The sequence below is a fragment of the Pseudonaja textilis genome, chromosome 6, assembly GCF_049901715.1.
Source record: "Pseudonaja textilis isolate UNSWEBS1 chromosome 6, rPseTex1.2, whole genome shotgun sequence".
NCBI lineage: Eukaryota > Metazoa > Chordata > Lepidosauria > Squamata > Elapidae > Pseudonaja > Pseudonaja textilis.
The window spans coordinates 4,186,523-4,203,142 of NC_141995.1; the positions used below are offsets into that span (position 1 = coordinate 4,186,523).

General features: G+C 46.2%; 1 protein-coding gene across 3 annotated transcripts in view; it reads right to left on the minus strand.

The window, feature by feature from the left end:
* The window catches only part of LOC113450829 (transcription factor COE1-like), an 80,451-nt gene that overhangs the window by 26,549 nt on the left and 37,282 nt on the right, over window positions 1–16,620 (minus strand). For all 3 annotated transcript variants that reach the window (XM_087935694.1, XM_087935692.1, XM_087935693.1), the window contains exons 8-11: window positions 11,578–11,659; window positions 8,199–8,316; window positions 6,240–6,373; window positions 3,274–3,400 (exon numbers count right to left, since the gene is read on the minus strand). In XM_087935694.1, the coding sequence (XP_087791820.1) occupies window positions 3,274–3,400; window positions 6,240–6,373; window positions 8,199–8,316; window positions 11,578–11,659 (461 nt within the window). The remainder of the gene's footprint in view (window positions 1–3,273; window positions 3,401–6,239; window positions 6,374–8,198; window positions 8,317–11,577; window positions 11,660–16,620) is intronic.

The window sequence follows — 16,620 nt, forward strand, 5'->3', positions numbered from 1 at the left end:
AAAGTGCTTCGCTGCAGCTTCCTGTTCTCATCTGCTGCCTTAGGATCTCCTGGTGGTCTCCCATCCAAATCTAAAGCCGTTCCAGCCCTCTCTAAGCTGTTTGAGGTCAGCTACGAAAACCCAGCTGGTGGCTTTGGGCCTCTCCCTCTTCCTCAGCCCAGACCACCTTGTAGGGTTGTTGTTGTGCGGAAAACAGGAGGAAGAGGGAGGCGTAATACATCTGTTTTCAAAAATTATTATTTGCAAAAATAATAAAGGCATTAAATAAATAAGAATAAATAGCAAGCCCAGCGCATCAGGGACCCCCGCCCCCTTTTCCTGGATCCCCTCCAACAGACGCACGCAGCTTCCCTGAACAAACTCCTCCTCCTCCCCCTCCTCCGTTCCCTCCCCCCCAAAGCCCAGATTGGCATGTGCTTCGTTACTACATTGGGATGAAGATGGATTGCTTGATTTAGTGTAAACATATGCTACCATTTCAGTTCTGGGCAGCCTCTCTGCAACCTTAATTGCTATTGATTTCCTGGGCTCCTTCTGCTGCCCCCATCCCTGCAGACCCCTTTTCCAGGCCACAGCATACAAGATTAGTCATGCAACGGGAGGGAGGGGCTATAACGTACCCCTCCTGGCTAGGGTTATGTCCGGGAGGAGAGGCAAGGAGGGGGAGGGTCCTTGGCAGCCATCCCATCTTATGATTACTTTGTTGTTCTGCATGTAGACTGAGCTTTTTGCACGGGAGACAAATTCCTTGTGTGTCTGATCACACTTGGCCTATAAAGAATTCTTTTGTACTCTATTTTATTTTATTCTATTCTATTCTATTCCGTTCTATATTCTGTTATCTTCTCTACCTCTCCATTCCTCTCCTCTCCTCCCCTCTACCATCCTATCCAATTCTATTCTGTTCTATTTTATCCTATTCTATCCTATCCCATCCCATCTGATCCCATCCTATTCACCATCTCATCTATTCTGTTCTGCTCTGTTCTGTTCTATTCTTCATTATCCTATCCTATCCTATCCTATCCTATCCTATCCCATCCTATTCTATTCTATTCTATTCTGTATTTCTATTCTATTCTGTATTTCTATTCTATTCTATTCTATTCTATCTATTCTATTCTATTCTTATTCCTATTCCTATTCCTATTCTACTCTATTCTATTCCTTTCTATCCCATCCCATTCACCATCTATTCTATTCTATTCTATTCTATTCTATTCTATTCTATTCTATTCTATTCTATTCTTATTCCTATTCCTATTCCTATTCTACTCTATTCTATTCCTTTCTATCCCATCCCATTCACCATCTATTCTATTCTATTCTATTCTATTCTATTCTATTCTATTCTATTCTATTCTATTCTATTCTATTCTATTCTTTTCTATTCTATTCTATTCTATTCTACTCTACTCTACTCTACTCTATTCCTTTCTATCCCATCCCATTCACCATCTATTCTATTCTATTCTATTCTATTCTATTCTATTCTATCCTATCCTATCCTATCCTATCCTATCCTATTCCTACATACAAACAAAAAATTAATGTAACCATAAGATAGCAATAGGAGAAGGTGATATGAAAGACGAGAAGGATAAGAGTAATAAATACAGGGCTACTACAGGGAGTGAATATCCTTAGACATCGGACAAGAGCTGTGTGAATTAGGTGTTCAGCAGAGCGATGGCACGAGGGAGGGGAAAAAAAGGGCCGTCCCTGTGTCTGGTGGTTTTGGCCTGCCATGCCCTGTAGTGCCATCCCGAGGGGAGGAGCTAGAACTGTTTATGCCTAGGACGTGAGGGGTCTGCGGATGTTTTCTTTCCGACCCACGCAATATCCAGGTCCTCAACTGAAGGCAGGCCGGTTGCAATTGTTTGGTGTGTGTGTGTGTTGTTTTCCTGCAGTCCTAACTACCCATCGAAGTCTGTGTCTGTCCTGTCCAGTTGCTGTGCCAAACCAGACCGTTATAGAAGCAGGGGAAAAAAAAAAAGGCAAACTTATCAAAATTCACCTCTGGAAACGCCGGAACGAGTGGAAACTTTAACTGGTAAAAGTTGCTAAAAAATAGTATGATTTCCCCCCACACACACACACATATACTTATCCCCCATGTCAACATCACTTTTGTAATGATTCCACACGCCCCTCCAAATCAAGTTTCTAGTCCTTAAGAACTCTGCTTGGCAGCACACTTTGGGCGACAGCCAGTTGAAGGGGGTAAAAAAGACCTCCCACCCACGCCAGATTAGCTTGCAACGGAAGGCCCAAAACCACCCTAAAGGATGAAGTTTTCAGTTTGTCATAAAACGGCTGCTTCCCCTGCCGACAAAATAACATGAATTAAGCCAAACAAGCAACAACAACAACAACAATAACAAAAAGCTGCAATTGAGCGTAATTTTGCACGCTTTTCTAGCCGGCATCTGTCGGACTAGATTTGCAATCATTTCTTGGACCTGGTGGCGGCCTTGCGATTCCTTGCCAAGCTCACGTATCCTCCACACACCTCTCTTATATATGGGAAGTCCTCGATTTATAACCACAGGGCAGCCCTGAATTTCTCTTGCTAGGCAAGACGGTGGTGGAAGTGAGCCCTGCTCCATTTTAGGAACCTTTCTTGCCACCGTTGTTAAGTGAATCACTGGTGGGGCGGGGGGATTGGGAACCCAGTTGTTAAGGAAATCGGGCTTCCCCGTTGACCTCGTTCGTCAGAAGGCTGCAAAAGGGGATCACGAGACCTTGAGACGCAACAATGGTCGTAAATATGAACCAGTTGCCAATTGGCTGAATTTTGATCATGTGACCATGGGGAATGCTGCAACGGACCTAAGTGTGGAAAATGGTCATAAGTCATTTTTTTCAGTGCTGTTTTAGCTTTGAATAATCATTATATAAACCTTCCTTCCCTTCCCTTTCTTTCCTTCCTTCCTCCCTCCCGCCTTCCTTTTTCTTTCTTTCCTTTCTTATTTCTTTCTCCTTCTTTCCTTCCTCTTTCTTTCTTTCTTTTTTCTTTCTTTCTTTTCTTTCTTTTTCTTTTCTCCTTTCTTTCCTTCTTTCTTTCTTTCTTTCTTTCTCTTTCTTTTTTTTCCTTCTTCCCCTCTTTTTTCTTTTCTTTTCTTTTTCCCCTCTTTCCTTTCAGCAGTGCTGGGGCACTGCCTGACTCCTGGCCATCAGCTTTGTGGCTCAACCGTCCCATGGCAGAAGCCGTAAACTCCTGTCTCTCCCCCTTATTTTCTCACACTACCCTCCCTCGTGCCCAGCGCTTACCTGTGTAGACAAACCGCCCAGGTGCCCCTTTGCAAAACTGCTTCGACTTGTAGGAGAGCGTCACCTCCACCACGCCGGGGATGTGCCGGGGTGGCGTCTGGACCCGGATTGCGTGTGGCGTGATCAACTGTTATGGGGAGAAGAGGATGATCAGAGTCGGAGGTGAAGCTTTGCACTAAGGGAAGGGCCCAGGCACACAGAAGCCAGGAATATTTGAGGCTAGCAATCACTTCCTCCTCCCTCTCCTCCTCCTCCACCCTTTCTCTTCTTTTCCTCCCTTTCCATTTCCACTCTCCTTCTACTCCCGCATCCCTTATCTTCTTTTCTCCCCTTCCATCACCACTCTTCTCTTTTCTTTTCTTTCCTTTCTTTTCCTTTCTTCTTCCTTCTCCTCCTGCGTCCCTTATCTTTTTCCTCCCTTTTCTTCCCTAATCTCCTTCTCCACTCTCCTTCTTTTCCTGCATCCTTCTCTTCTTTTCCTTTACTTCCATCTCCCCTCTGCTCCTTCTCCACTGTCCCTGTATCCCTCCTCCCCTTCTTTTCTTCCTTCCCTTTCTCCTCTTCCTCCTCCTCCTCCTCTTCTTTTTCCTCCTCTTCCTCCTCCTCCCTCCTCCTCCTCCTTCTTCCTCCTCCTCCTTTTCCTCCTTCTCCTCCTCCTCTTCTTCCTCCTCCTCCTCCTCCTCCTCCTCCTCTTCCTCCTCCTCCTCCTCCTCTTCCTCCTCCTCCTCCTCTTCCTCCTCCTCCTCCTCCTCCGCCTCTTCTTCCTCCTCCTCCTCCTCTTCCTCCTTCTCTTCCTCCTCTTCTTCCTCCTCCTCCTCCTCTTCCTCCTTCTCTTCCTCCTCCTCCTCCTCTTCCTCCTCCTCCTCCTCTTCCTCCTCCTCCTCCCTCCTCCTCCTCCTCCCTCTTCCTCCTCCTCCTCTTCCTCCTCCTCTTCCTCCTCTTCCTCCTCTTCCTTTTCCTCCTTCTCCTCCTCCTCTTCTTCCTCCTCCTCCTCCTCTTCCTCCTCCTCCTCTTCCTCCTTCTCCTCCTCCTCTTCCTCCTCTCCTCCTCTTCCTCCTCCTCTTCCTCCTCCTCCTCTTCCTCCTCCTCCTCCTCCTCCTCCTCCCCTCCTCTTCTTCCTCCTCCTCCTCCTCCTCCCTCCTCCTCTTCCTCCTCCTCTCCTTCCTCCTCCTCCTTTTCCTCCTCCTCCTCCTCCTCTTCTTCCTCCTCCTCCTCCTCCTCTTCCTCCTCCTCCTCTTCCTCCTCCTCCGCCTCTTCTTCCTCCCCCCTCCTCCTCTTCCTCCTTCTCTTCCTCCTCTTCTTCCTCCTCCTCCTCCTCTTCCTCCTCCTCTTCCTCCTTCTCTTCCTCCTCCTCCTCCTCTTCCTCCTCCTCTTCCTCCTCCTCCTCCCTCCTCCTCCTCCTCCTCCTCTTCCTCCTTCTCGTTCCCTCCCTCCTTTCTAGCACTTCTGTTACCCATTTGGGTCATGAAACATCTGCAAAAAAAATCCACCAAGCTTAGAGAACACTAAGGACCCCACAATCGTCATCTTCCAAGCTCAAAGAGAACCAAGGATCCAGAGTCATTGTCCTCCTCCTCCTCCTCCTCCTCCTCCTCCTCCTCCTCCTCCTCTCCTCCTCCTCCTCCTCCTCCTCCTCCTCCTCCTCCTCCTCCTCCTCCTCCTCCTCCTGTATCCCTTCCCCTTCTTCTCATCTTCCTCCCCTTCCTTCTGCTTCTCCTCCCCTCCTCCCCCAATCTGTGGGGTTTATTGTCCCTCCCTCCCGGTCACCCTTCTTCCTGCCTTCTCCCTCCCGGTCACCCCACCTGGGAAAGACTCCATGGACAAGGAGCCACTGCAGGGGCTCAGGGGAATTTCCTTTCAAGAGGCGGAGAGTCTTTTTGCGTGTGGCTGACTCTGCTCACAAAGGGGGTGCCGATATATTCCCCCCCCCCCCAATGAGGAAGGCGAGGTGCTTTGGACTTGAAAATTTTGAATTATCAACACCTTAAATTATGTTTTTTTTCTTGGCACCCAGAAAAAAGGCTTCTGCGCCGTCTGCTTTTTGACCCCGGACCAAAAGCCGTTCTTTGGCTTTGGGTTTTACATCTGTCTGTTGCCCAGTGGGGGTGGGAGGAGGTGGGCTTTGGGCCATTTCTGCCTGCGGTTAACTTGAGCTGGGTTGTTTCTGCAAACTTCTCTTAGGAGCAAAAAATAAATAAATAAAAAAAATGAAGGCCAGGCCCCCCCCAAAATGGAGCCAGATCAGGCTGAGACACTTCGGATTTTGCTGGGACTCAAACAAGGTTTTGCACTGGGACAGATGGGAAAGGAAGTGGGGAAGGGGAGGAGGAAAGGAAAGGGAATCAGACATAAAACGGTGGGATGGGATGGGAGGAAGGGGAGGGGGAGGGGAGGAGAAGAAAAAGGGAGGGGAGGGGAGAGAGAAGAGGGCAGGACAGGAGAGAAGAGAAAGAAAAGAGGAGAAGAAAAGGGAAGGGAAGAAGGGAAGGGAGAGGAGGGGAGGAGAAGAGAGAGGAAGGAAAAGAGAGGAGAAATGAAGGAGAGGAGGAGAGGGAGGGAGGGGAGGGAAAGAGGCAAGCAAGCAGAGGATGGAAAGGGGGAAGGGAAAATGGAGGGTAGTAACAAGAAAGAAAGAAAGAAAGAAAGAAAGAAAGAAAGAAAGAAAGAAAGAAAGAAAGAAAGAAAGGAGGGAGGGAGGGAGGGAGGGAGGGAGGGAGGGAGGAAGGAAGGAAGGAAGGAAGGAAGGAAGGAAGGAAGGAAGGAAGGAAGGAAGGAAGGAAGGAAGGAAGGAAAAGACAAAAGGGGAGAGCTGAAGGACCTTCTTGGATGGGAAGCAAAAGGTCTTCAAAGAAAAACTACAGAAAGTCCAATTACCTCTTGAAAAAACACCTTTGGGAAAAGGGGAAGATAACAACGAATCCAGAAATGGGGAGGGGGTTGGGTGTGGGGGAAACAGGCAGACTTACCTCACTCCAGACCAGCATGGTGCCGAAGACCACCTGAAGCCCGTCGAAGAAGTTGTCCCCAATCACAATCACGGTGGCCCCTCCTGTTGTCCAGCCTTCACTGGGGCTGACGGCTTTGATGCAGGGGGTGGCTGCTTTAGGAGGAGGGGAGAGAGGGTCAGGCAGAGGGTCAGGACTCCCACAAACAGGGGTGGGATCCTACCGGTTCGGACCGGTTCAGGAGAACCGGTTGTTAAATTTGCATTTGTTTCACCGGATTGATATTTAAACCGATCTCCTGTGCTGCTGCAGCTGCTCTTTCCTTCGAGCAGCCCTGTGCACATGAGCACAGGCTCCTCGGGGGACTCTTCCTCACTGCTGCCAGGCCTCCACAATCTCCAAAGGCAGCACTCCGCTTCCTGATGGTCCTGGCCCCATCCCTGCATCACACGCAGGCCCCTCATCTGAGTCCTCAGTCTCAGAGACCTCAACCATCCACACCTGCTGCTGGCGAACCACAACGCATGTCTCCCCTGGTCCTTCTCTTCCCTAGACTAGCCAGGCCCAGTTCCTGCAACCGTTCATTGTATGTTTTAGCCTCCAGTCCCCTTATCACCCTGGTTGCTCTTCTCTGCACTTTTTTTCTAGAGTCTCAACATCTTTTTTATAGTGCGGTGACCAAAACTGGATGCAGTACTCTAGGTGTGGTCTTACTAATGTTAGAGCATGCTGCATGGAGAAACAGGGCCCAGCTTGCTCACTTAAATGAATTAAATCGACCAAATCCATCTTATCAATCCATCAAAATTATTCTAAGTACATAACAGGCCCCAGATTAAGGCTCAATAACTGGGTGATTTAGTTATGCATGTCGTAAAAAAAAAAAAATAAGCACAGGCATTCCATTTTCCTGGCAGCCGCTGTGTCTGTTCAACACAATTCTTGCTTTGTCCAGGCCATGCGTGGCTGAGAATGATGGAGTTTGTGGTCTGGGAGGGCACTGGGTTGTAGAAAGCTGTTCTGAAGAACTGGAGGGCAGGAAAAACCATTTCGTTGTTCTGTAAGCCTTTGTCTTACAACCTCAATCGGGACTGGTTGCTAAGCGATGCAGTTGTTAAGTGAACCCTGCCCGATTTTGTGACCTTTTTGGTTGTTAAATAGATCACATGGTCCTTAAGTGGATCTCGCTTCCTGCATTCACATTGCTTGTCGGAAGCTGGCTGGGAGCATCGCAAAGTGGCGATCACATGATCTTAAGACATTACAACCGTTGTAGATGCATGTTGGTTGCCAAGTGCCCCCAATCAGATCATGGGACTGTGGGGCGGCTGCTGTGGTCATATGTGTGAGGACCAGTCCTGACTCACTTTTCTCAGCGCACTTCTAACTTGGAATGGTCACTACATGAACCATTGTAAGTCAAGGACTGTGTTTGAAGCCTGCTGGATCACCTCCCATCTTCCTTCAGAGTAGGGCAACGCAACCATTCTTTGCTCCTAGTTGGTTCCTAAGCAACTTAGAACTAAGAAGAAATTTCCTGACAAGTGGAAACAATTAACCAGTGGAACTGCTTGCCTCCAGAAGTTGTGAATTCTCCAATACTGGAAGTTTCTAAGAAGGGCTTGGAGAGCCATTTGTATGAAATGTATATTAAGGTCTCCTGGTTGAGCAGGGGGTTGGACTAGAAGACCTCCAAGGTCCCTTCCAAGTCTGTTATTCCATTCCATTCCATATTTTCTATTCCATTCCATTCTTCTTCTTCTTCTTCTTCTTCTTCTTCTTCTTCTTCTTCTTCTTCTTCTTCTTCTTCTTCTTCTTCTTCTTCTTCTTCTTCTTCTTCTTCTTCTTCTTCTTCTTCTTCTTCTTCTTCTTATTATTATTATTATTATTATTATTATTATTATTATTATTATTATTATTATTATTATACTTTTGTAGTTCCTGCTGTGCAAACATGAATGATATAACAGGCAAGGGTACCTTCTGAAGGATCCAACCGCCGCGCCCGGCGTCCGTGTTTGGAATTGTTGTGGACAAACATGTTGTCGGACACGGCAAGGACGTGACCGTCTACATTCACCGTCGTTGACACCACCACCTGCGGAGAAGGAAGCATCAGAGGGAGGAAAACAAAAGGCAAACCATCAGAAAGAGAGCTCTGAGGATGATCGAGACAGAACCAAACATAGCGAGGTGAGAAATTTAGCTGTTTAAAAAAAAGCATCCTTCTATTGTTTGGGTAGTGGGTTGCTGTGGTTTTAACAAAATTTAATTTTTTATGATTAAAGTAGGAAGGCGGGTTAGTAAGGGAAGAATTACTTCCAGAGGATACAAAAGAAAGTATGTAAAAGAAAGCCAGAAAGAAGGAAAAAAATACACCCCACCCCAAATCTATCTGTCTGTCCATTTCTCTCTCCTCTTTCTATTATTTCTCTTTTTCTCTTCTCTTCAGTCTATATCTCTCTTTCGCAGAGAACCATCTACCATATCTACCATCTGCCTCTATATTGCTCCCCTCTCCCCTCTCCTATCCTATCCTGTCCTTGTCTGTCTGTCTGTCTGTCTGTCGACCTTCCTACCTACCTACCTACCTTCCTACCTATCACTATTATTATTACTGTATGGTTCATTACTCAGTCAGCCAGATATTTATTCTTTTATCTATCATCTACCTACCATTATCAACAGCTATTGTCTGTCTGTCTGTCTTTCTCTGTCCCATCTATTTCTCATTGATAAATCTATCTATCTATCTATCTATCTAATCTCTCATCTATCTATATCCATCCATTTCTCTCTCTCATCTATATATCCATCCATCCATCTATCTAATCTCTCATCTATCTATATCAATCCATATCTCTCATCTTATATCTATCATCTATCTATCTATCTATCTATCTATCTATCTATCTATCTATCTATCTATCTATCTATCCAATCTCTCATCTATCTATATCAATCCATCTCTCATCTTATATCTATCTATCTATCTATCTATCTATCTATCTATCTATCTATCTAATCTCTCATCTATCTATATCCATCCATTTCTCTCTCTCATCTATATATCCATCCATCCATCTATCTAATCTCTCATCTATCTATATCAATCCATATCTCTCATCTTATATCTATCATCTATCTATCTATTATCTATTATCTATCTATCTATCTATCTATCTATCTATCTATCTATCTATCTATCTAATCTCTCATCTATCTATATCCATCCATTTCTCTCTCTCATCTATATATCCATCCATCCATCTAATCTCTCATCTATCTATATCAATCCATATCTTTCATCTTATATCTATCTATCTATCTATCTATCTATCTATCTATCTATCTATCTATCTATCTATCTATCTATCTAATCTATATCTGTCTATCTGTCTCTATCTATCTATCTATCTATCTATCTATCTATCTATCTATCTATCTCCATCCATTTGTCTCTCTCATCTATATATCCATCCATCCATCTATCTAATCTCTCATCTATCTATATCAATCCATATCTCTCATCTTATATCTATCATCTATTTATCTATCTATCTATCTATCTATCTATCTATCTATCTATCTATCTATCCAATCTCTCATCTATCTATATCAATCCATATCTCTCATCTTATATCTATCTATCTATCTATCTATCTATCTATCTATCTATCTATCTAATCTCTCATCTATCTATATCCATCCATTTCTCTCTCTCATCTATATATCCATCCATCCATCTATCTAATCTCTCATCTATCTATATCAATCCATATCTCTCATCTTATATCTATCTATCTATCTATCTATCTATCTATCTATCTATCTATCTATCTCCATCCATTTGTCTCTCTCATCTATATATCCATCCATCCATCTATCTAATCTCTCATCTATCTATATCAATCCATATCTCTCATCTTATATCTATCATCTATCTATCTATCTATCTATCTATCTATCTATCTATCTATCTATCTAATCTCTCATCTATCTTTATCCATCCATTTCTTTCTCTCATCTATATATCCATCCATCCATCTATCTAATCTCTCATCTATCTATATCAATCCATATCTCTCATCTTATATCTATCATCTATCTATCTATCTATCTATCTATCTATCTATCTATCTATCTATCTATCTATCTATCACCTCCCTACAGATTGGATCACCTTTCTAGATAGGTGGGACTATAATACCCATTGCCCCAAACACCAAGTTGGGGAGGGCACAACTGGGGAATCCTCCATCTTCCTGGTGCTCACTATCTACATTTTAACCAAAGACAACCGGCTGGGCACACAAGCTTCCATTTTCAAAAGCCTCGACAAACGAGCGCAACCCGCGATTCGGAAATAAGACCATTTGAGGATGAAAAAGTTGTGTTTCCTTTTTTTAAAAAAAAATTTTTTTTGTTGGTCTTGCATTGGCCATTGGCCAGAAACCTAAAAGGGGCCAGGAAGGGGCTGTGTAAAACCAGAGGCTGGTGGGCCAGGTATACTCCCCAGGTATCCCCCAGTGCTGACTAGCTAGTAGCCTCATCAGTTTGCTTGCATAAGGATATGGTAATTGTGACATTTTTACATGATTAACTGCCGTGCCAATTTGCATATAGCATCGGTGCCAGGCAGCCGGGCGGTTGCTCAAGCAAACACACCCACCCTGATGAGCAAAATTGAGCCACCTTTGGGGCAGGAGAGCACCGTCCAGGACGAAGAATGGCCAGAGAGTCCTTCCAACCTGGCGGACCTTCAAAGGGCCAAATATTTTAGATCTTCCCACTGTTTGCACTGACCAACTGGATTACAGAAGGGGTATTGTTTACTTCACTTCACTTTACTTAAACAATACACCCAATCAAGGAATTGACAAACAACCTAACGCTAAACAGTCCAGCCAAACAATCTCCAAGACCATTCTCAGTCCCTTCTAGCAAAGCCCACTTCCTTCTAGCACTGATGAGGTTACCTAGTTGGGTCATGAAACTTCTGCAAGAAAACCACCAAGCTCAGAGAGCACCAAGGATCCCACGATCCTCCTCTTCCTTCTCCTCCCTTCAAACCCCAAGCCCTTCTAGCACTGATGAGTTACTAGTTGGGTCATGAAACGTCTGCAAGGAAATCACCAGGGTGAATCCAGGTGCATTAATCTTCTCCAGGGATCCCAGCCACCCCAATCTATGGGACACCCTCTTCCTTGAAGTGAGATGTATTCCATTTTTTTGTGTGCAGAGCCTCTGGGCTCCAGGTTCAAATGGATCAGATGAGCAAATGTTACAAAGGAGGATGTCTTTTCTTTCTTTTTTTTTAACAAGGATGTCTCCAGAGAAGAAGAAAGAGGTATATCACCTGGAACCGGCGCATATCTCGCGGATTGCCAGCATTCTTCAAGCAGTTCTGGTTGCATTTGAGGAAGAACTTGAGAAAAAATCTAGAAATAGAAGAAAATAGAAAAAAGCAACATTAATTGCTTTGAGGAATCTTTATAAGAGTTTGATCCTTGGCTTCCCCAGTAATTCCTTCCTTCCTGCCATCCTGCCATCCTTCCTTCCTTCCTGCCTTCCATCCCTCCTTCTTTCCTTCCTTCCTTCCTTCCTTCCTTCCTTCCTTCCTTCCTTCCTTCCTTCCTTCCTTCCTTCCTTCCTCCTCCCTCCTTCCTTTCCTCCTTCCTCCTCTCCCTTCCTCCCTTCCCTTGCCTCCCTCCCCTTTTCCTTCTTCCCCTCCCTCCTTTCCTCCTCCCTTCCCTCCTTCCCTCCCCTGCTCCATCTCTCTCTTTCCTCCCTCCCTCTTTTCCTTCTTCAATCCCTACTTTCCTCACCTCCGTCTCCCCTCTCCTCCCTCTCTCCTTTCCTTCCATCCCTCCTTCTTTCCCCACATCTTTTCTTCTGTCCTCGCTCCCTCCCTCCCTTCCTCCTTTTCTTCCCTGTGATTTATCAACCCTGCCTATTTGCAATTTCCCAACTAGACTGAGCAGATTGTTGGGGTTTCCTATTTCCCGTCCTCCACAGGGAGACTGTCCACATAAGCTCTGGCTAAACCAACAGCCACGCAAATCCATGGCTGCACCGTAAGTGAATCTCCCAAACCCGTTGCCAAAGAGGAAGCCGAAGATAAAAATGGCAAGACAGCAAATCGTACCAGGAATGGCTTATAGAGAGACTAGATAGCTCATTTCAGCCGAATTAAGCTTGCCCTACATAGTATATCGAAGGATTGTCCCTCGTTTAGGATTAAAATACGGCGCTTCCTTCCAAGCGTGTAACAAACTTGGTTTGGTTCCATTTGGTGACGATGCACAATAACTACAGAAAGCAGTTTGAATGACAACCGACGTTAAATCCCCCTAATTTCAAAGCCGTATAGTTAGGGCTCATTTGCACTAAAAGCTACCAGTGAATTCTAGGAACAACTTCCTTAGAAAACTACTTATTACTCATTAAATTAATATATCTATTAAGCCGTCGCCCTGTTTCTTTCCTAATGTAAACCACACAGATACCTTTAAAATCTCCACCGTTAGGTTAGTTACAAGTAGTCCTCAAGTTACAACTACCATTGAGCCCAATATTTATGTTGCTGAGGGAGACATTTCTTAAGAGACGGTTGCCCCATTTTGCAACCTGTGTTGTTAAACGAATCGTTACAGTTGCTCAGTTAGTCACACGGTCGTTAAGTGAATCGGCCTTCCCCATTGACCATGCAGGTCAGGAAGGTCGCATAAGGGGGATCAAGTGACCCAGGAGACACTGTGGCTGTTATAAATACGAGTCAAGTCAGCAAGCGCCTGAGCTTTGATCCCATGATCCTGGGGGACAATGCAACGGTTGTAAGTGTAAAAAAAGAATCCTGAAGGTCACTTTGTTCAGTGTTGTTCTAACTTTGAACGGTCACTAAACGAGCAGTTGCAACCCGAGGAATGCCTGGAATGGTAGAGGGTCTCCTGCTTGGGTTGCGGGGGTTGGACTAGAAGACCTCCGAGGACCCTTCCAGCTCTCTTCTGATTGAGGACTGCAGGGCTTTGAGTGGCAAGAATTAAGGTGGGAAGAAAATGGAGGAGGGTTAATCCCCAAATTCGGCTCATGAGAGCTAGAAACTTTTACAAACCCAATGGACTTTTGCTGATAGCCACTGACTATCTTTCTACCCCAGTGGTGGGATTCAATTTTTTTTTTACTACCGGTTCTGTGGGCGTGGCTGGTGGGCATGCTGTGGCTTGGTGGGCGTGGCTGCAAAATCCCCCTTCCCTCCCCACCCCACTAACCTGCTTTCCAGTTCCCTTCTCCTGTGCAGGGCCACCAAAGGAGACCCAACCGATCAGCTGGGACTCGAAGGGAGGCAGAGAAGAGATGGGGGTTGGCAAGGCCAGTCGGAGGCGGGATTGGCCGGTTCTTCCGAACTACTCAACATTTCCGCTACCGCTTCTCCAGAACGGGTCCGAACCGGCTGAATCTCTGCTCTGCCCCAAATTTAAAATCCATGCCATGGCAGTTTTTTCGCTTCTCTTCTTCTCCAACCTGGTGTGGTCCCTTTAAGGCGGCTCAGAAATACATCTTTGTTTGTCTAAAAGGGTATTGATTGGAAACTGATCCCCGGCTGCCTTGCAGGCAGCTAATGGGCCCCATTCCTGCAGAGAATGATCAATCAGGAAGAGGAACTCGGGAGATAATCTGAGCCCGCAGGGAGGGAAGCGGAGAGGCCCCAAACACCAGAAGGCAGGACAAAAAGCAACGGACGGAAACTCGCCGAGGAGAGAAAGAACCCAGAACGAAGGAGGAATTTCCTGACGGTGAAGACGATTAACCCGGTGGAACAGCTTGCTACCAGAAGTTGTGGGAGCTCCATCGCCGGAGGTTTTTAAGAAGAGACTGGACAACCCCTTTGTCTGGAAGGAGATCCTGCTGGTCTCCTGCTCCAGCAGGGGGGTTGGACTAGAAGATCTCCAAGGTCCCTTCCAGCTCTACCTGATCGAAATAGGGAGCACGGAATGAAAGCCCTCTGCCGGAAAGTCTCAAAGATAGATCCTTGTCACGCTTGAATCAAGCAGCGGACTTGAATGAAGATCACACAAAGGGTTAATATCACTTTATAACGCTTTGGTGAGGCCACACTTGGAATATGGCCTTCAGTTTTGGTCGCCATATTCCAAAACAGATGTTGAGACTCTAGAAAGAGTGCAGAGAAGAGCAACACAAGAGGATTAGGGGCTCTGGAGGCTGGAACATATGAAGAACGGTCGCGGGAATTGGGCATGTCTAGTCTAAGATGAGGAGGACTTGGGGTGACATGATACCAGAGTTTCCCTATTTGAGGGGCTGCCCCAAAGAAGTGGTGAACCTATTCTCCAAAATACCTCAAGGCAGGAGAAGAAACAATGGATTCGAACTAACTAAAGAGACAAGTGGACCTGGGACTAAGGAGGAATTTCCTAACAGGGAGAATAATGAACCGTTAAGAATGATTTGCCTTCAGAAAGTTGTGGTTGCTCCATCCATGGAAGTCTTCAAGAAGAGACTGGACAGCCATTGTTTAGGGTAAGGGTGTCCAAGCTGGAGAACTTTTAGACTTGTGGACTTCAAGGCTACGCCGGCTGGGGAATTCTGGGAGTTGAAGCCCACGAGGTCTTAAAGTTGGATAAGTCTCTTGCTGAAGCAGGGGGGTTGGACTAGAAGACCTCCAAAGTCCCTTCCAACTCTGATATTCTGTTATTTCGTTATTCTGCTTCGAAGAGCAGGCCGATCCAAGAGGAAAAGAGCTGGGATTCTAGGAATCTCTTGCGGGGGGGAAGGAACGGCTTTCGGCTTGTTGGGGCCAATAACCGGTGAGGTCGAAGTTCTTTCTGCCTCGGGCTCCAAGGAGAACGGGGAAATGTCGGTCTTGGATCCAGAAAGTCAGAGGGGGAGACCGAGCTGCCCAGAAAAGGGATGTAAGGATGCTCTGCTTCCCCTACAGCATGCGAAGCTGATGAAATATTTAGCCTGCTTGTGCAGGGACCTATAATTGTCATTCTAGCATCAATAATTAACAGGTAGCAGCCCCGGGCTGGCTGCAGGAGGAGAGAGGCAGAAACAGAGCGAAGTGGGAAGATGGCTCGGGCTCCACAAAAAGTCCCAGAACAAGCGAAACGCCCACAATCGGCGGATAGAAGAGGATATAGGTAGCTCTCGGGCCTGAGCTCGGTGGTTTTCCTGCAGCCGTTTCATTAACCCAGCTAGGTAATATCGTCAGTGCTATGCGGGAGGGAGATTGAACAGAGGAAGAGAAGGAGGACTGTGGTGTCCTCTGAGGTTGCACCACCACCTTCCTTCTAGCACTGATGATGTTCCCTAGTTGGGTCATGAAACATCTGCAAGACAACCACCAAGCTCAGGGAGTATCATGGACCTCACAGTTCTCCTCCTCCTCCTCCTCCTCCTCCTCCCTATAACCTCTCTTCCTTCTAGCACTGATGATGTTCCCCAGTTGGGTCATGAAACGTCTACAAGAAAACCACCAAGCTCAGGGAGCATCATGGACCTCACAGTTCTCCTCCTCCTCTTCCTCCTCCTCCTCCTCCTCCCTATAACCTCCCTTCGTTCTAGCACTGATGATGTTCCCTAGTTGGGTCATGAAACGTCTACAAGAAAACCACCAAGCTCAGAGAGCACTAAGTCCCTCACAGTTCAACCCTGAGCTACAAATATTCTCTCCTATCAATCAAACAGATGAAATGTGTATAAAACTTTCAGTGGTGGTAACTTAAACCGAGAATTCCCTAGCCAGTAAGGGTGGCTTTCAACTCCCGGAATTCCTGGGGAATTTGGGGAGCCGAAGTCCACCCATCTTAAAGCTGCCAAGATGGAGGAACGCTGGCCTGGACCTTTCTCTTCTCGAAGAGGCCCTGGGTTCAATGCCCATCTCTTCCCTCCGGTCTAGAAGCCACTTCTAGAAAGGACGGTCTCTCTCCTTTTTTGAGACCCATTCCTACAGAGCGGGAAACTCCCTAGGTTTAGCGATGGATGAACGGTGGTACCCCAAGGCTCTGTCATAGGCCCGGGACTCTTCAATATCTTCATCTATGATGTGGATGAGGGGATAGAGGAGGAAACTCATAAAATTTGCAGGTGACACCAAGCTCGGCGACCCCTGGATTAAAAGACCTTGAAGTTCAGTATAGAAGTAAACTATTTCCATGGAAATTTTGGTTGAGACTAGCGGTTGGGTAGGGTTCCTGAGGTCTTCGCAGGTGGTAATCAAGAGAGGAAAGGAACAGAGGACGGAAGAAGGAAAATTCATAAATTTTGAAGGGTGGGGGGGTGGGAAGCAAAGAGGGAAGCAAACATCACCCCCCCCAAGATTGACAGTGAATTGGTAATTTTACACATACACACCAACGCAACATGCCGCCCTCCCCTC